At 36.8% G+C, this 21,371-nt stretch overlaps 1 protein-coding gene across 2 annotated transcripts in view; it reads right to left on the bottom strand.

Moving 5' to 3' along the window:
• tub (TUB bipartite transcription factor) overlaps nt 1–21,371 on the bottom strand; it is a 59,679-nt gene that overhangs the window by 11,248 nt on the left and 27,060 nt on the right. Inside the window, exons 1-5 of one of the 2 annotated variants that reach the window (XM_041993092.1) lie at nt 18,799–19,238; nt 7,251–7,302; nt 5,189–5,351; nt 2,679–2,816; nt 1,193–1,345 (exon numbers count right to left, since the gene is read on the bottom strand). In XM_041993092.1, coding sequence (XP_041849026.1) covers nt 1,193–1,345; nt 2,679–2,816; nt 5,189–5,351; nt 7,251–7,302; nt 18,799–18,836 — 544 coding nt within the window. In that variant the 5' untranslated portion in view covers nt 18,837–19,238. Of the gene's footprint in view, nt 1–1,192; nt 1,346–2,678; nt 2,817–5,188; nt 5,352–7,250; nt 7,303–18,798; nt 19,239–21,371 lie in introns of those variants that run through there. The other variant, XM_041993085.1, reaches the window with a different exon arrangement.

Raw genomic sequence — 21,371 nt, 5'->3', positions numbered from 1 at the left:
AAGCTAGTAGTTGAGTAATACAACTTACCTAAAAAATAATGACGTGCTAAAAAAAAGCACTTGTTTTTCAGATTTCTGAGTAAATGATATTTCAGGTCAGTTGTCTTAACAAACGTGACTGTGTAGGTGAAGCAAAAAAATTGACAGACAATGGAGAGGTAAAGAAAAGCAGAGTGCCAATTGGTGCAGGAAAGACAAAAAGAGTTAATTAATTTGTCATCGCTAAAAAGCAGCTCTTATCATATAACGGGCAGAAAATCTGAGCTGTTAATTGCTCTCAATTAGTTTATTTTGATTTCCTATTTGTGAAAGGTAAATATGACCAGAAAATCACATCTTATTTTTTATTTTATGAGCTGGACTTGTATAAAGAACTTGGACATCTCAGGTAATGCATGTGCATTCATTTGTATGTCCAATCACAAAGACTTTGCTGTCCTAAATAACTGAGAAACTCTTAATACTTTTTTGAACATTAAAATGAAGATAGAAAAAAAAAAGAATAAAAAACATCCAGTGAGTGACTAACAATTATCTTCAACAACGCTGTTATTATCATCCACTTATTTTGCTGCTGTACAATTGAAGACATATTTTTTAAAAATATTTTCATTTTATATATTGGTCTTAAATGAAACACCAGTAGATCAAAATTTAACTATAAATTAGCATTAAAATCCCAGTTCAGCCGAGGAGGAAATTATGTTTACATTCAATTAATGTGTGAATAGTATAACCCTTATATGAATGCTTTCCTCTGCACAGTAATCACAGTTAATGGTTTTAATTTACTAGGAGGAAACTAATTGATATTTACCCCAGTAAAGCATGTGGATTTGCTACATATAATGAAGAATCCCCTATGCATGGCTTTTATTTACAGTTGCACAACAATTTCCCAAAAAGTTAAGCCAGAAATATTTTTTTATTTACTTATTGGTGTTAACTATAGAGTAAACTGTGGAGTGTTAATTGCAAAGAGGAACAGTTAACGAGTGTGTTAATATTCAATGTTTAGAGTATGAGTAATGAGCTCAGCATTTCTAGATTTTTCAAAAAGATATGTCTATTTCCAGTTGGAAACTTCAATGTGAATCAGTGTGTTTCATCCTCCCACCAGCAGACCTGAACACTGTGGGTGTGAATATGGACTCGTGCTGCTGCAGATGCAGTCCCATAATGCTGACAGTACCTTTCTTGAGCATGGTGACACGCAGATCCTGTTTACTCTGCGACTGAGTGCAGCTCATGACAGGCTCCATCTCAACCTCCTCTGTGGTTTGGTGGCCCACTGTCAGGATCTGGATCTGACCATTGTCCTGCAGGGCAGCCTGGCCGTCGACCGCTGCGGAGCCATAATCGCAAAAGAACTAAATCGGTCAGAATGCTGTTCAACTGAGTGGATTTTTTTTTTTTTTTTTTTTACCCTAATTGCCTACAAGTATTCCAGTTTAGTTAAACTACAGCAGCTGTTCCCATCTCATCTATAAAGTGTGACAACAGCTCAGGCATTATTCACAAAGTTTAAAAAGCCTAAAGAACTATGAACACTTTTCCACATCTCTGCCTCTGGGTGTTCTTTTCTCTGCTCCTATGTTTTATGTGACTGTTTCTTTTTCTGTCTAATATTCAGCTGACTTCTTTTGTCTCCCATTGTTTTTACTTTCCTTCAGAGGTATAAGCAGGGAGATAAAGATATTTCTGAAACACCATGTGGCATCACTGTGTGCTGTTACTTTATTGTTAAAATTCAATGTAAATCATAAGACTGCAGGCTCAAGAAAAACAATCCAGTGATTTTAGCTTCTTCAATGTGATGAAGAACATTAGACAACATATACCTGTAATGTATTAAAACTCACACGTTATTCTATTTTCTTAGCTGTTGCGAATATTCAGCAGTGCTGACTGTATTTTGTCTCACTTTGTTAAGATTTTGGCCTTCATTTTAATTGATATTAATATTTAAGTTCAGAGTCAGATATTTTATTCATGCAGCTGCTGATTGTGCTGCTGAATTTGCCCCAAGTTGAGTGAATGAATCAGAAAATGAGTGAGAGGGTTCCATCAGTAAAGAGTTTTGCCGTCTTTTAATATTATAACCCAGCTGAATCCCAACAACTCCTTTTTTTTTTGTTTTTATTGATTCATTTATATTTTTCTGGGACAAATTAATTTTAAAGTTGAACATCTACTGTACAACAATAGTTCAAGCAGCAATGGATGGGTATGCAAAGATTATTATTTGGGTCATGCTTAAGTCTGACTATTATACTCCACTGTGTTGAGTCTGTAAGAACATGCCATGAGTGATGAAAAAAGCAGTATTATTGTAGTTTGGAGCCATAGCTATAGTTGAAATTTAAAATGTAAGCACTTCATATTTTCTTTTCTGAACATGTCTGAGCTGATAGTGTGTCCGTCTGTCATATTCCTGCAGATATCTGGCACATGTCAGCTTCACTAGTCATACTTGTCGCCAGATGTGGCTCGAAAAACTGAAACATATCTGAAGATGGCTAAGAGAATAGATGGTTGCAGTTGCGGCAGCTGCCTCTTCTCCTTCACTTGTGAGCTTCTTCTGTTTACTCAAATATATATATTTTTTGCCTTTAAAATAGAACAGTGTATTTGTTATATAGTCCGTCACCTATTAGTTTTAATAGAGAAAGGCTGACCTTTGTGCTTCCCCTTCCTCTCCTTCTTGTCGCTGCCAGTCTGTGGAGTGGAGCTGGCTGATGCTTTGCCTTTTTTGACTGAGCGAGGCTGCTGTGCGTCCGACACCACCTTCGCTTCCTCCCGTTCAGCTTCATGCACTGATCACAGGGACAGAAATGACAAGCAGCACACATGGATGGAGGATGGATAGAAATAGAAAATAAATATGAGCAGAAATATAATTAATCTGGAAAAAGAAATTGTTACATAAATGCAAATACAAAGCAATAGTTTCCTAAAAGTTGTATCTTTTTCTTGGTGTCTCTTCTATGGAGCAATGCATTTAAAAGAAAAATGTTAAGCCAGAAATTGACACCCTGCATCTGAATAGAGTAATTACAGGGTAGAAATGAATGGAGGTTGAGAGATTTGTTTAACTTTTTAGACAGCAGTGATTGTTGTTTATTCTGTGTCTTTCCACCATAATATTAGAATAAAGCAGAATCATATTTTGTCAACATTTTCCTCTTCTCAGCAAAAAAAAAAAAAAAAAAAAAAAAAAGAGAGTTTAAGGCTTTGTGCCTACAAATTAGCCCTCAGAACTGAGGATTAGATGCTCTGCTCTGGTTTTAGCATATACATAAGAGCATGTCCATCAACACCTCAGCTTTTGAGGTTTTAACACCAATATTCCTATAACAGACAGTGACATAAGCATGTAGTCAAACATTTTGCTTCTTTGAGTTTTTAAAAGTTATTCTGAAAAGTTAATCTGAATGTCAAAAAAGCATAAAGTTACAGCTGAAACATTTTTTCCTGCATTTCGAGTCCAATTACTAGTCTTCAAAGTGTAAAAAAAGAAAAGAGGCCCACTGCTTCAGAGTGCAGGATGCTCACAAGTAACACAGCAAACAAACGTTGCTGGCATTTAGCTTTTTGGGAGATTTTTACTTATTCTCCTAGCGAAGAGCTTGTAGTTTTGTTTGATTATTACGTACTGTTCCATGTACTACTCCTAGAGGTCTATCCGCATATTATGTTTGAACTGTTAGGACCTCAAAACCATCAGATGCTACACCCGTATCTAGCCCATTGTAAATTTTAAGGTGTGATTCAGATCATTATTTCTTTATCTTCCTTTCATCTTCAGTTTTTTTTTTTATACACACTTTGATGTTTGCTTCCGATTTTATTGCTCATATGTTATTTAATCTATTTTTACTTCTGCCAGTGTTCCCCATTGGCAGCAACACACTTCAAAGCACAATTAGTTTCTCCTTTTCCTTTACAGTTTAAAAGGTGTTCATTTTCCAGTCATGCTACACTTTTGTCTGTACACAACTTTGCTGATTGCAAGCAATACAGTCAAATTGTAGGCCATCAGTTTACTCAATAACATCCAGCAGGCTTTAATAGATGTTCATTTGTAAACTTATAATGTAATTATAATGTAATAAACACACGAAAAAATATTTTATGATTCTCTTATGAAGGCAATAATTGTGCAGCTGCTCAATAAAACAGTGAACCTCCATCCTAGAGCTTGTTGCAAGTTAATGAAAGTCTTTTGCAGTAAATTTGGGTTTTCATTTGCATTTCTTAATCCCCAAAGCAATGCTTGTCTAGCTTTTTATAACCTTCCCATATTATATGAGTGTCTATGGTTTTTGTTTTCAGAATGTTAGCTAAATGTTGATGTAAATTGATGGTAGTTAATATTAGCTACTTGCAGTCAATTGCTCATTGCTGCAACAGGGTTTGAGGCAAGCAAGAATTAGAATAACTTTCAACTTTGCATCATGTGGAATTTTCTAATCATAACTGTGGATGAGCCATAATCCTTACAAGCCATGTAAGATCTGATATCTTTGTAAAAAAAATATCTAATAACTCACATCTGTTGGTTTGCTTTCTAAACTTTTTACTTTATATAGGCCAGTTTGACTTCTGATTACTGAAGCATTTACTGTAACCTCTCTTGTACAACATATTCTTGAGGTTAAAATGGCCTTAAAATGTTTATCATTTTTGCAGTGATGATGCTATGCGTTGCTTTAACTGGGGCGGCATGGCTCAGCAAGGTGGAGCAGTCGTCTTGTAACCCGAGGGTTGCCGGTTTGATCCTCGGCCAAGTCGAGTTCATGTCGAGGTGTCCTTGGGCAAGACACCGAACGCCTAATTGCTCCTGATGGGTCGTGGTTGAGAGCCTTGCATGGCAGTTTCCGCCATCAGTGTGTGAATGTGTGTGTGAGTGGGTGAATGTGAAGTATGATGTAAAGCGCTTTGGGTATTGTTCCAGGTACAGTAAAGCTCTATATAAATACGGACCATTTAACATTAACTGGGGAACTGGGAAAAACAAACATCATAGAGGAATTAAATCTCTGCTGTCCCAAGAACAAATGCTACCTGTAAGACATGTTGATTATACAAGCAGTCTGACATCTTTCTTTGTTCAATCGATTTCCTAACCCCTCTGTTTGCGCTCTCTGAATTGACAGAACACTGCAGGAGAACAAGTCGTGCTTACCGTGGTAGATGGTGCTGCTGTTGCTGCTAAGGTAGGATTCCACCAGCGGTGCCTGTTCCTCGCTCTGTTTGGTCCTACGAGTCCGCGATCTCCCATCGACATTAGACTGGACCATCAGAGGCTCTTGCCTCTTTTTCTTCTGCTTCTGTTCAAGGAGCGCCCGCTGAGGTTTTTACCACAGAAACATTGGCAGACAAATAATGAAGGCACAAATTTAGCAAAATGACGTTCTCTTATAATACATCACTATACAAATACTTCAAATTTACTTTTTTTGTGTGCATATGATTATGTGGCCCCGACAGTCCCAAAACCTGACGTGCTGAACCAACACTACTTCTTTTATTTATTTATTTATATTTATTTGATATATGCTGTTTTAAGGTCCTGTGATGAATTGTGACTTGTCTATTTGTCATTTAACACCACATTATTATAGTGCTTATGCTGCCTCTCACCTGAATTAAACTGAACTGAATTAAATTTAATAACAACTCATGAATTCTTTAAGGAAAATTATTTATTGTTAAACCAGTCAAAAGTTTGGACACACTTTTCCATTAAATCTAATGGGAAAATGTATCCAATCTTTTGACTGGTAGTGCATTATTCAAAGGATTGTCTGTATTGAGTGCTCATACACCAGCCCTCTTGTTTGGTTCTTATGCAGCAGGGCTGAAGGAGCCTCTGACTGAAGGTATTTTGTTATATAAACACTACTGTGTTGAGAGTGTATTGTCTTGTCCATTATGCTGTAAAGCTAAGTCACCAGCACTGAGCCTGCTGCATGTTGCATCAAAATTGTTAAGGGAGGGGAACAGTGCCTGAGATTTAAAGATCCGCTGTGCAAACAATATGACCGGAAACATAAAAAGCACCACAAATTTTATCTCTACTAAACATACACTGCATTGACATGATTGAACCAGAGCTCATCAAATATTAAAGTCTTCAATTAGTGAAGAATATAAGCTGCAGAGTTTCCCTGATGCATTCCCTGTCAAGCTCTTTGCCAAAATACTAATGGCCATTAGCAGGTACATTCTCAGGGGGCATGGATTTGGTGGACAAGGCACTTAAAACAGCTAGTATGAAAGATGCTAATGACACAACAGCAATTTTTTCTCAGTTAAACTAAAATGGGACCTATAAACATTGATAGAGATAACCACTAAAGAATGTCTCAGTTAGCAATCAAATGTATTGCTAATTTCACCCTAAGCGTCACAGTGTGTGTTAGATGTGACAAGGAGCCAAATGATGGCAGGGAGAAGGCAAGACATAGACAATAAAGAACAGTATTTACTACATAAAGTCTCTATTCATTCACTCATTCACTCACTACAGTGCTCAATATACTGAGGAAATACTACAATATACTGAAGTTCAATACTACAACAGAACTACAAAAGAACATAACAAAAATACATTGGAAGCCAGACTAACTTGCTGAATATAACTTAAGAATGGTGTTATTTTTTTATTCACACATGATAAGCAGTTCCCTTGAAAGCAAAATGGATCAATTGAAGGCGTTCCAATTGATTGAATAGAACAAGACCACTTGAGCATTTGCTGTTCTCTACAGTATAGAACATTAACATCACAGACTACAGAAACATGCAGTACATTAGAAATAGAAGTTGACGCTATGCTTAGAAGTTTATTTAAAAGTACCTGACAGCATTTCTTTTGTTAGGTTGCTGACAACAAAGACAACAGCAGTATCAGTTTGCAAAGTGTGATGCTGGCAAACATCGGTTTGGCTGAAGGATTGTGTTTTTTTAACTGGTTTTCTGCTGTTATAATTTGTTAAATTGAAAAATCTGTTAGGAAAATGTTGACTGAAAACATTTAGCCAGGGTGCTTAATGGTTGTTTGTGTGTATGTAATTTAGTTGTTTAGTCTTCTAGAGACTAACACAGAATGCCACATAAGGAAACAGCAAGTCAAATGGTAGCTGGCCATCTATATCTCTTCTTGGATCAGTGTCCGCTTGTGATAATCAACCTGATTTCCTGTGATTGATGTTGGAATTGGAAGAAGAACAGCAAAGACTTACCTGTCTGTCCAGCTTTTGCTGCCGGAGGTTGGTGCCCTCATCGTCTAAGGTACTGCAAAGAAAAGAGTAAAGGAGTAAATATGAGGTTAACATACTGATGTTTTCCCTTAGCTGTAGGAGTGAAATAAGCTTAGAGACCATGTTGATATATCCATGGGTCTTTACTTGTCTATTTTTGTTTTATTATTGCTATTTGTTTGCTATTCATGAAGCTGTGAGAGAAAAACAAGCTGTTAATGTGCAACAATGATGTTCACCATTTTCATTTAATACCACATTATTAAGTGCTTATGTTTAATCTCATCTGTGTGTTTTTTAATCTAGCTTAGAGTGGAAGTCTCTATGGTTGTTATGTTGTTTTCTTCTGTCTTATTATGTCTTATCTACTTTGCTGAATGGCTTTTGTATGCAACACTCCATGTTGCATTGCCTTTGTTTACCTCCGATGGCATTTTTACAGAAGTTAAGTGGGAGAGGAAAAAGAAAAAAACAAAAAGGAGAACGAGAAAGGCAAAAACTGGGGAGAAACAAGTGAAGTAAAGACCTGATAAGAACTCTGAACTTTACTGGAAATGTGAAAAAACTTCCCAACAAGTGTTAAAAAAAAGAACCATAGCTATTTCCAAGACAACCAATTCACAAAAGAAGCATAGTGCTTTCTCCTTCCGCTTAATAAAAATAAAATAAAATAAAGAAATAAATAAATTTGAGATACTGTATATATTGAAGGCACAAAGGTATTCTTAGATTGGTGAAAAAAATGCCTTCTTTAAATATGCAGAAATTAGTTTTAGAGATTTTATTGTTGCTGGAGAAAGATGAATGTAAGAATACACCCAACTGCTACCCCAAAACTCTGACATCCACCCCCTTTAACTCCTTAATCCTGCTCAGGGTCTCCATCAAAGAATTAATACAAAGAGACATACAATAATACACACTTACACTTACTTGGAAATACGTAAAGTAACATGAATGTGTATGGACTGGAGAAAACCAGAGCATCTGGAGAAAACTTATGCGGGCAAAGGAGGACAAGCTAACACCAAACAGAAAGGCCAAGGGAACAGATCCAACCAGAAGACCTGTTGATGTGAGCCACTTCTAACCACTGCAGCACTGTGCTGCCTAACCAGCAAACATACTCGAATCAGGTTACATTTCATCTTATTACCTAATATAGAGTATGAGTTATGAAGCTATAACTGATAAGGAGTGCACAAAGAGGAAATTTCCTTTCACAGTGAGAGCTGGTGTTTCATAGTTCTACATATCAAATGATAAAAAATGGAAGTGATGAAAATGTATGAGTTAAAAAATGGAAATGAAATTAGTTCTTTTTTTTAAATGAGCAATAAAAATGGAAGTTAATTAAAAAAAATGGGGTGAAAAATGATCAAGTAACTCGATTAAAGCTAATTTGATGGAAACAGTGGTGGTAGAATGAAAATAGAGCCATGTTCTATCATGCACCATTACCACTGCTGTATTCATTATTCATCATTTGCCACATAAGAACTGATACTTCCATTCAACTACAGCAGCCTCAAGGGTGGAAGTTACTAATAACAAGTAAACAAAGCTGACATAGTGAAAATGTTTACAAACCAGTAATGAACGTGAAAAAATAAATTGAGGTATTATCAGTTGTTTCGATAAAACATCACTGATATTCCATGTTTAATCTGGAAAATGAGCATGCTCTGCTCACTGTGTTTGAATCCAATCACATTTGAAATCAATCAAGATTCTGGATCATATTTAAGTTTGCTTTTTAGTTTACGTCACCATTTTTAAAATTTTTATAGTTTTTTTTTTTTTTTTTTAAATAGTTTTATCATTTGAATTGTATTACAGTGTTTCTGCTAACCCTTCAAAACTGCACCATCAAAATGCATGAACTCATTATTTCTTCTTAAACAAAATCTGATAATTCAGGGACATCTATATATTTTTTATGTGATGTCAATACATGTAAATACATTGTGATAGTTTTGTGTATTCTTATGTTGACTGCAATTTACAACAATATAGAGCCAAAAAAACCAACAAAAAAAAACACTTCAGAATTTATTTGTGGTTTCCTTTTCCATACAACCATTTATTAAATAAAACTTTCATGTCATTAAGACCATGTTGTATTTCATTTCAAACTAAATTATGTGGTTTTACAACCACCAGTGATTTTCCAGGCTTTTGAAAGATTGTTAAATGAAAAGGTAACTGTGACGAGAGGTGCAAACGCTGATCTCTTCAAGTTTGTTTAGAAAGATTAACATATGCCATTTTTTTAATTCACACTAAGTAAAACATAAGCGAAGTATCAGGGGACATACTGACACCATCTGTTAGAAGAAAAACAGACTAAAAGGATTTAAGAATGGTGATGTGTGTAGTGTGAGGTATATTTTAAATTTATGGCTGCATCAATAACACAAAATGAAAAAAGGAGTTAGTTTCTTTCTTCAGCATTAACCACAAGCACCCCTGGTGACCTTTTACATTGGACAAAGTAACTTAAGTAGAAAAATATCAAAGGATTGACAGCAACCTCTCAAACCTTCCCAGATGATCCATCTATCTGTTGTCCAAATACTCAATGTGCTTGAGTTAGATCTGTGTCTCTCTTGAAGCATCGCTAAAAGAGTGTGTCACCATTAGCAATGACATTGGATAGACTAGATATTAGCTAAAAGATTTGCTCTATCTTGTATACCCACTGATACACAGATCACCTGGATATTTAGTGGAGTTTTGGATAACTGTAGCTGATGCTGCTTTGCTGCTTTGAAATGAATCCCTAAAAACAATCCATGTGTCATCTGCAGCACATTTAATGTCTGATGTAATGCAAGTAGAATGTGGAGAAAAGGAAATTGTAGGGCTGTTTAAGCAGCACAGCATACATATACCTGCAAAACTCATGCATGAGTCTAATCTTAGCCTGTAAAAAGATTTTCTCGCTATGCTTTACCAAGGTCTCTGCTGTCTCCATCACAGCTGGGTTATATCTTCATCTGAGCAAACAGCAGTATTGACTTGAATAATATTTGATCTACTGGTACACCCTGACATAATTCACTAGTCAGTATAGTATAGGCAGTATTGGAGAAATGTCCACGTGATTTCAGAAAGCTGTCCACTATTTTCCTATTCACCACAAAATATGTGTGAAGGTGCCAACAAAAGATTTAGCTTTTTGAGCTTTCATTCTATAGCTGACAATCTAAAACGAAAAAAATAGCAAAGCTGAGGGCCAAACAATCTATAATACAAAAGCAGATTCACAAAATATTAACCTCTTGTAGAACACATCACACCATGTGTACAATCAAAAGTTGTTGGCCACACAAAGCTCATTTTATTGCTGATTCTTCATTGAAGTATATATACTTAAACAGTGGGTGAAAAACTTCTGAATTTACTATAAATTAAATAATAAGAAGCAATAACGTCAGAAAACCCCCATTTACACTGAGATAACATTGGTCAAAGAAAGTCACACTTTTTCAGAGCGGATGTTTATTATGTTAACATTATGCTGCTAATGAATGATTGATCAAATGACACAATGATTAATATCTTAACAGTGGACTTGCTGTTTATACATAAAATACCTGCCATTATACTGGTAAAGACTGTGTGTCATATAGCAAATGAAACTGTTGTGTGCTTAGGTTAAATGTAGGAAAATTACAGTTTAATGAATGGCAGGTCTCACACAAGAACAATGTTAAACTTAATTTAATAAACTGTATAGAACAGCTATTTAGATAAGGCTATCTTTTTTATTGAGATCTTTGCTGTGGCTCTCTAGACAGAGGTAATCTGTTTGTCTTAAGTTTCCTTGAGATGTATCTTGAACAAGTGGCTCCACGTGTGGTTAACTAGCTTAAATGAGCACAGGTAAAAAAGCCAGATACCACTGTGTCCAAGACCCCACCATCCACAGTCCATGTGAGAAGAAACTATCATGTGAAGGCCTAGATTAATGTAAAGGTAATCATAGGACATCAAGTAATGTTTTAGGATTTGGAACAATATGGATAAATTATTTCATCCCTTACTTTTGAATTTTGTTCTCTGTTCCCCTATAACTCACTGTTTGGTGACATTTGGTGACAGGTCTCAGTTAGGCTAGGACAAGATAATTAATTCCCTGGCTAGTTTTAGGCCTCAGAACTACTTAACAAGGCATAAGAAAATATTTAGATGAAACTACGCTGCAGTACAACATTAATCCAAGCTTTGCTCTGCATTGATTTGCAATGCAAAGATGTTGTGACATGTGCATACTTTAAAATGCATGTAATATTTCTATCAATACAAAAACATCATCAAAAAAATCTTAACCTTCACTCTGCTCTATACAAAACACAATAATTTCCAATGTGCACTTTCTAAATTATATCTGATATCTTCAGGAAACCTTCCCTAATATTTCCAGCACACATCTTCAGCACTGAATCTGTTGCTGTGAAGCTTATGTGTGAACTTCAACAGAGACAGTCTGGTACAAACAATTCATATATTCCTCAGAAAAATTCTAGTGTTCATGTCTGGAAAAAGCTCAAGTGCAAAATAACAGGAAGATGACAGCTTTTTTATTTCCATAGAAGATAAAGTCCACCAGTGCAGAAAACATAAAGGGAGCTCTGAGTCTTGCTGACATTTTATTCAGTTCTATTTCAGTTTTTTCTGATTCAGCAGCTTTTGCTTTAAATTGACCTTCAATGTATACAAGCTGTTTTGGTGTGGGAGTTTGTCCCAAGTGTCTCTTTGTGTTACTTTCATGTGGAAAACTCATCCAGGGTAAACAGCCATGGATCAAGCTCAACACAACAACAACAAATCCAATTATGAATGTATTTGTGACAATGTGTGTTCCACAAACAAAGTTAGAATCTGACAGATGCCAGTCTTTCCAAGTAATATAATTTAACTGCATTAAATATCCTCCGCCCTGCCATTAAGAGCACTTTTTTTTCCCGTTTTGCCCTTCTCTTGTTCTTTGTTGTTCTATAAAAGTTATGCATTGTAAAATTTAGGACATAATTTTTTTCTTTACGTCTATGAGGAATCAAACCCTCACAGACTTTGCAAGTAACAACTGTGCTGTCTACTGCTCTGCTCTCTAAATGTCTGTGCAAACAGGATTTATTTAAGGTGAATAGAATAATTACTTGCATTAACAAAACAACAGGATATTTATCCAGCAAAGGTGATTAGTTGGTTGGTCTCTGCATCCAGCCTTCTCTTTAGAGGTTTAATCACTGGCGACAGATTCACTGATTGTTCCTCCAGCTCTTGTGGCCCAACAGCTCAGAGACCTCTGAGAAGCCTCTATGTCTCCTAATTAGAAAGATTTACGCAGGTGATTCAGAGAGAATGAGCCACAGCAGCACAGAATAAGATGAAAGAAGGAGAAGCAAAAGTTTCTGGGGATGCAAAATGAATAGGGAAATTATGCTGTTTCAGCACAAACTATAACAGAAATGGTCATAACAACCATTTCAGTTTCTTACTTGCAAATATAGATTTATGAACAGCTTTAAACAAAACCATCATATTATTCTAAATCAGTGTCATTGTTTCTTATTTTAGAACAGTTATTTTAAAGTTGAATTTTATGTGCATTTTAAAAGATCCATTTTTCCTATAATAATTAAAAATCTATCATGCATACTACCAGACAAGTTACAAATTATTCAATGTGTAATAATGCAAAATATTGGACATAGACTAAAACATGCAGTCAAGTTAAATAAAAACCATTCATGCCCACATCTCTGCAGAGACATGACTCTATGACAAAAAGCAGAGTTCCTCACTGAGGCTAAAGACTGGCAAGTATTACAGAATTCTTCAAACCTTCACAGATTTATAGACCACACGCTTAATGATAACAAATCACAGATCCCACAAGATCTCTTTCTTCTGATCTTATAGTGTGTGGTGTGCACTATGGACACCACACACTAACCAATTCCTCAGCAGAGTATCAGGTTCTTCACGTGCATTATTCCAAATCTCGCAAAAAAAGTGACTTTATAGTGTAAACAAACATGGCGGACGAACAGGAAGAAATAATGATGGTTGTTTTCAGCTTCTTACTTTCTTAAACAAACAGAAAAAAGACAAATGGTTATGGAAAAAGTCAGAGACTACAAACTACCATTGATGGGAACACTGGTATGCCTTCTGTCATTATAACGCTGTTACTGCCAAAAATGTGGCGCGCTGCTATAATTGAAGCTGTTTTTTACATCACACCACCCAAATATCTAGCTGAGGGGCATGTTTTTGTTTCTTTTTCCTTCTTCTTCCGTCAGTCAGCTGAGTCAGCTCGTGTCTTGATTGGCTTTTGTTCTAGTACACGTGACCATTACACACTGCGTGTGCTCGGCTCCTCTCTGGGCACCCCACACACTACGAGATTTCTAGTCACAAATGTTCATGTTCATGTTACAGCAGTCACCTATTTAACTAATCAACACGTCTTGTATGCAAATCATCTTGTTTCATTGCCTTGCTGGGATTGGCTGCACTCCACCACATCTACTTCACCTGTTTCCTGGTTCGCTGCCCTCTGGACCAACTGCTGCTGCTGAGGCCTCGTTCCACAGATAAGCATCCCTTCAGTCAGTGGCAGCTGTGTTCTGTTAGGCAGTTTGCCCTCTTTGTAGAGACTCTTCATTGTTTGGCTGTGTTTTGTAGAACTTTTAAGAAATGTGTCTAATCTTTAGTTTGTGCTAAGGTCTAGTGTTTGAGCTGTTAAGGCTTTTTGCTTTTTTCTTAGCTGTTAATATTGGTTTCATTGTTTGCTCGTTATTTCCCCAGCCACGTAGGACAATAAACTCCCTAATTCTCCACATTACATCTGGACATCTTTATTTTATGTTGCGTCCCCTTTTTCTAGCCAAGCCAGGTGGTAACAGTTATTTACAATCTCTCCTTCAGAGCAGATTGGACCAGACAAAATCACTTTTTAACCCACCACAGGAAAGTCAGACACAATGTTGTTTGCAAACATCCAACAAGGGGGAGATTGAGACACTAAGCAGCCTGACTATCTTGTAGTGTGTACCCGCCTTAAGGGGAATGTGCAGAACTCCGTTGGTTAAGGATTAGACTAGGTCAGTGTGGATAGACCACAGGTTTGTTTTTTTTTTTTTTTCCATGAAATTCACAAATGTATTAGCTGTGGTTTATATCCCTCCATATGCTTACTTTTTGTAAGCTGTCTGTCCAGCAATACTGTGTTATAAACTATGACATGTGAGAGTTCTGTGCCGTATTTAGTTGACCCAAAAAATGGGCCAGTAGCACATTTCACTTATCTTCTGCTGCATGAGATCAGGGAGTAATGATGAGTGTGAAAATCATACATCACCACCATTTATCCATCCAATTAAGGCAACTCATACTACACAAAGAGAGGCACACAAAGGCATGCCATGTTTTGCCTTCAAACACTTAACTTGTAGCGCATCTCTCAATGATGCATTCCAGGGAAGATTTGGAAGTGAGTATACTCCAGAATGACTGTAAAAGAAGTAGGTAAGTACCTGCACCAAATATTGGATTTCCGCCATCATGCTGACATCCTTACTGAAGAAAGAAATATTGTACACTGGACATTTGTGGCAGTTACACTGCCTGTCAATATCCTCAAAGCATATTTTTCTGCTTCTACTCTCAGCATACCGTCAACTGACACGCGGCTCAAGTTGTTTTTTGTTTGTTTGAATAGTTTTCTTTAGTGTCTTAAGGAACTATGTCTCTTATCACAGTATACAATCTTGTGATTGGCAAAGACAAATACAAGCACATGTTTGTTCTTTCATATTATTGCTAATTTCTCTGTTTTGGCTTGGCAAAATGTAATTCAATTTTCCATCATGACATAATAGTGCCTAATAAAGAATTAAGCTTTACTAAACTAGATAGTTCATTTAGTTTTTCCGTGCATTTGAATTCTCTGCTAAATGTCCTACAGATACAGCATCAGTCAGTAAATATTCAGCGTGCAGCTGAGTTTGATGACAAAGGCCCACGCAAATGCAATTAAAATGTATTTACCACCCACTCTTTGTCACACATACAGACAAACAAAGCACTACCTGCCTGCAATCAGAGTAATTAAGTGTGTGAATAGGCATTCGACAGGAAGATAATGACAGAAACAGAGCTGTACTAGAGCAGGTCAAAACAGCTCATCATTGTGTGGTAAGCATCTGGTCACTCTTGTCCTGCATCACAATGATGGGTTTACAGGTAGCTTTGTAACCTTTTAAAGGAGGGTATTCAATTGATTTAAAGCAAAATGTCTTATCAACTTGGTGAAACACTGACAAACTGAGTTCTATCAGTTCTGACAAAATCTTTACAGGAAGCCGCACTGAGTAATATACTACAAATGCAGGACTGCAACATTTTAAAAAAACTTCCTGCTTCTTGCACCCTGACACTGTTTGGAGTAACTGCAAACATGCATGAAATATTTGCAAAGCTATGTATCTACAATGTTTTTATTATCATAAAACCTGCAATCTCTACCAATTTCTCCCATCTGCAAGTGAAATTCATGCAAATTTCAGGACTAAATGTAATCTTTTGGCATCGTAAGGCTGTAAAGAGTAGCACTCACAAGTTTGGGTACACCTATCACCATTCACATTTAATGGGTTGGTGTATCCAAACACTCAGCTAGTACTACACTACCAGTCAGAATTTTGGACACACTTTCCTATTGGACTTAATAAGACAGTGTGTCCAAACTTTTAACTGGTACTGTATATATCGGCCTAACATTGTTATTGGACTATAGTCAGCTTATCGACTGCAGTGGGCTTACTGGCCGATAGGGTAACATCAGCAGATGATAGTAGTTGACATTTACTTGGTGTGTCCTGGATGTTTTGCATGAACTTTGTCCTAAACTGACTGCATTTACTTGCTTTTAATCTTTCCTCGGTAGCTGTAAGCAGCTGTTGCTTTTTCCTTTTTACACAAAGTTTTTTTTTTTTTTTTTTTATGTGAAAGATAATTATATACATTGTTATGTATTGAATACATTTTAGTTAGGGCTACATAATACTAAGAAAAATTGTGATATACAATATTTTTTAATATTGAAATGGCAGTATAACTGTGATATGTAAACAAATAGATAAATATTGGGTGTTGATCTCAAGTGTATTAATGAGGGTTGCAACTAGCTTGTTAATTTCTGTCTTACCGGCTGCTGCGCTCCTGGAAATGTTGAAAAAAGCTTAGCTTGTTTAGGCGTGTCGGCTGCTGAATGACTCCTTCCACTGTCCGGCTAACAAGATTGGACTGAAACCGGACTGAACTGAAAATAATGCGAATATCGCCACTGACCAAAAGTCCATATCTCCGACTCTCCAGCTTCGTTTTTCTTTCTCTTCAGTTGGTGCACAATCAGCTACATCATGCAAATTGATCTCTATGGCAACGTGCCCAGGCAAGCACACACACAGGCAGCATGCGCGTACCCCTAAAAACAGATCAGGACTTTACACATAGGCAAGCAGGGCTCGAGTAACAGAAAAACATGTTACTGTAGCCCAGTAAAGTAATTTCGTTACCAATATTTTAAGTGTAACGCATTACTTTACTATGTTACCCAAAAAAGAAATATCGTTACTGTAACGCATTACAAAGTAACACGGTACAGAACTGGATATTGACCAGTGGCTATAAATTATTATTTTTATCAGTGGTATCAGAGTAAGAATTTCTCAAGATTTAAATTTATTAAATTTTATTTCACCAACTAGAAAGAAAAAAGTTTTTAGCATACATAATTAGAAGTAATTTTGGTTTTTGATGGTAGTTTGACAATAAGTTTCATATTTTTAAAACAGTCTTACCTGCATCATCCAATTTCACACAGTGTATTTCCTTGACAGACACATTAGTAAGTTTTTTTTTTTTTTTTTCATTTGCATGGTCCCATCCATGAAAACAGATGATATAATTAGAAAAAATATTCTGATGGGCACTGCACAGAAGCAAAATGACCTTAAAGGAAGACATGTGAACAATATAGCTTAAACATTTTTCTTTATCTAGGCAAGTGTGAAGTTCCCAAAAATTTTGTGGAGTAAAATACCACTGGAATGCATTTTTGACAACAAAAAGGAAACCACTTCTGAAATACCCTGTCAGAGATCAAAACAGTAGGAGATTTAGTTATCCACGGCAAAAATGCTAATCTTGCAAATGTGCTCCCCACAGACAAGAACCACCATGCAATGAGTGCTTCTTTGTGGATCTGTGTGCCTGTGAGACGTGTTGCCCTCATTTCACTGATTTCTGTCAATGCTTGGACTGTGCATTTCTATGAGATGACAGAGCAACAGAGTGTAGCTGTGTCCTTAAACTCTTCACATAGGTGCATGCATTTTTAATGGCAGCAGCACATGATAAAAAAAACCTTGCTCATAATAGCTTTCCTAATGCTTCTGATTTTGGTAGTGAAGCATTCACTCTCAGCTTTTATCTTACAAAAGTGAACAGGTCAAAATGTGGATTCACTAAATCAATATTGTTAAAGTTAAGTTATTTTATAATAGCCTTTTACTTGCTATTGCTATGTTATGTAGAAGCTATCTAAAGCCAATATTTCTATAAGTTCACAACAATTTCTAAAAAGATGCTGTTGTTCTAATTCAAGCATCATTCTGAAATTTGTAGATTTCTCCTGTATCTTATAGCAACCATGAGCCAATGGCATCAAGGCAACCAGGGGAAACCATGGCAATAGGTATTCAGTCAGAGGAAAGAACCAGCAGCGGTGGAACTGCACTTCAGATGATCAAAGGAGATATGGATACAACAACTGGAGGCTGTAAGCCCATCCAAAAATTATTTGGTCACCTGCTGCTAATGGCAGGACATTGGTGATCAGCATGGCCCAGTAAAGGTTATCATTGCACACACATATCCTGATACTCCTAAATCACTTTCATACATTAAGCCGGTAACTTTCTTGGTGATTTTGAAAGACAAATACAATAAATTATGTTGCCATTAATCCTATCACCATGATGTCTTGATTAAACTACTTAAATTCCTAAAAAATTACACCAATTAACCAATAATCATACATACCATACACACAGACACACACACACATATATGTATACATATATACGTAGTAATATATAGAATAATATATTATCATATAGTCATATATATTATAGATAATATAATTATATCATTAGATAAGATTATATTTGCAAACTATTTTTGCTGCTGAAATTTTGAAATTCAGTGAGGTCTAACTAGAAATCCATATGAGCAAATTTTTTCTAACAGGTATCACATTAAAAAGATCTAATTTACAAACACTAGAAAGTTTGATTTTATTTCATTACTTCAATGCTTCTCTTATCAGTCTGTTCTCCTTGTCAGACACTCAGACTAGTGAATGCCCGCTCAAATACACACACATGCACACACTGCTTCAAATGCTGGATGCTGTGCCCTTTTATATGTTCTCAGGAATGTGGTACAGTACCTGTATGGAATCCAGTCGGAGGAGTGCTTGGAGCTCATTCTGTATTAACTGCTGCTGCCTTACTGCAAGGCTAACGGCCTGCAACGGCACCAGCACAAGTGGGCTACGGGGTCTGAGGACGGCAATCACAGCCACAGAGCCCACATCGCCTGTTCATCCTCTGCACACAGCCCTGAATTCCCAGCTAGCCTCTGTTTCTTTGTATGTCCTCTAACTGTGGAGCAGCAGATTAGTAACAATCCAGTCAGTCAGTGGTACTTTTTAGTCTTGTACACTTAGTGCATTAAATGGCTGTTTTCTTCTCTTCCATGTGTATGCTTTCAGTCAATGCCTCTTCTCTTCCCTTCTCCCATCGACCGCCTCTTCTCCTTCTCTGCGCTGGCTCTCTTCCCTCGATCTCACTCTGTAAGCTCTGTCTGAATCTCCCTCCGTTTCTTTCCCTTTAAATCCCCCCTCCCCTTCCTTATTCTCCGTCCAAATCTCGCTCTCTGCCTCTTTGCCCAATCCATCTCTCGTTATCGCTCATGCAGCATCACCTGCAGCGGCAGTGAAAGTAAAGCCTTGAGCAAAATGAGGTGATAGAGAATGCCCCCTACCTTGTCCCTTTGATGCTCCTTCAATGCTATTCCTATACAGTGCCACCCGCGCAATCTACTGCTATTCTTCACAAACACACACCCTTTCTTTCCGCAGTCCTAATCTTTCATCCTCACTTATATGTGCTGCATGAGGCATGTAAAGCAGGGACTCAGATGTGTTTTCTGGACCATAATTTATTAATTCTCTCAGAAGAAACATTAGCATATGAGTGTGCAGCCTAGTGCTAACAGTCTTTAATTCAACCCTCTACAGCCAGACAAAGGCACTCTGTGATAGTGCCACAGCTCTGAGTCTCTCTCACACACATCTGCTTCCGCCCTCCTTCTACTACCCCTTACCATCGCCACACAAACACACATCACTCACTGTGTTCTCGGGGTTAATCAGGAGTCCATCTATAGACAGTTAAACCAAGCAGCATCCTTGTAACAAATCTGGTTTACAAGGGGTCAATTCATGACAGCTCAATCAACAAGCAAATATCCTCATTTTAAGTGTGGGATCGTCTATAAATGCTGATGAGTGAAATCACTTTCAGCAAGTAAATTTCAAATTGGTAAAAATGAAAACATTGTGTCCTCTGATGACATCAATACATTACTGGGGAGTAAAATCTTTTGTTTATCATGTTGTTGCACCAATTCCTGAACCTGATTCAGAGTCATTTGGGACATTTGGTGGGCTACTCTATTCTGACATGCATGCATTCAAATGTGGGCACACAAACACGCACGCAGACACACAAACTCTGATATAATAGCTAGGGTATTTGTAATGTTTCAAAGCTTGCAGTATGAAGTTAATTCTCCCAAGGTCAGTGCATATATCATTTGCTGATCAGATTAGACACACACTTAAATGAAACTGCAATGCAACATTAGGCATTGTGCAAATTGTTTTTTAAGCAGAGACGAGTCAAACGTTGGGGTCATTATCAAGGGCAATCAAGATGTTCCCTCAATAATTTATTGCTAGCCTTAAAACAAGCATAGCTTATGAGGTCACTTGGTGGTAGACTACCAAAAGGGTGAGAAATTTATATATTAAGGCAACTGAGCAATAAAGACAAGTTCATAAAGGAAGCCTGTGTTTTAAAGATTAATGCAATAAAATAACAACAAATTTGCCTGTATTGTAAAACAACTTTCACTTGATGTCTTTTAAAAACAGTTCTGATAATTAACTTCCTTTTTGGTTTATGTTATATAATCTTTTATGATAATAATCTGTATTCCTCCTCTTGTGTTGCACATAGAGCAATAATGTATTCAAGAGGTTTGATGGTTTTGACACTGTCAAATTGCTTTGCTCAGACATTGGCAACACACCCCGTTAATGGACACTGACATTAAGCCTGAAATGAAATTGGACAGTCACCCTATTAACCAACAATCAGAACTGTATGCAGCTCCACAAGGGGTGCTGGGAAAAATCGATTCACATCCGAATCACGATTTTTGTTTTTTTCAGATTCTGAATTGAAAGTTACGTTATTTAAAAAAGGGATTTTAAAACATTTCCTAGATTATGAGCTGCGCATACTGTTTGTAAGGAAATGGCCTCCGTAGTGTGTCACTCCAGCAAGGGGCAGTTAGTTAGATTTAGATGATAGTTTAATGGCTCTGCATGGAGGAATAAAAACAAATACACCTAGCCCCATCTTCGCTGAAGGCAAATGTCTGGGCACCCTTCGGATTTTACAATTTCCCAGGTAAGAAGGAGCTTGACATGACATATTCTGTGTGAAAAATCTGCCAATAAAAATAAAGTACTTCAGGAATACTTCAAATGTCCAAGCCCAGATCATACGCCATCACCCGGAGCTAAAGAAGCGGAACAACAGGAGCTTTCAACTCCTCACCAATGCAACCTCCACTGCATTTTCTTTAACATAACCAATTTTCCTTACAGTAATAACAATTTTTCAAAGCTCTTTTAAGCTTATAGAGGAATGTAATTAATCCTGGAATTGG

The sequence above is a fragment of the Melanotaenia boesemani genome, chromosome 1 (assembly GCF_017639745.1).
Source record: "Melanotaenia boesemani isolate fMelBoe1 chromosome 1, fMelBoe1.pri, whole genome shotgun sequence".
Lineage (NCBI taxonomy): Eukaryota > Metazoa > Chordata > Actinopteri > Atheriniformes > Melanotaeniidae > Melanotaenia > Melanotaenia boesemani.
Note: the sequence above shows the minus strand (reverse complement) of the source record. Positions and strands in the feature narration are given on the sequence as shown.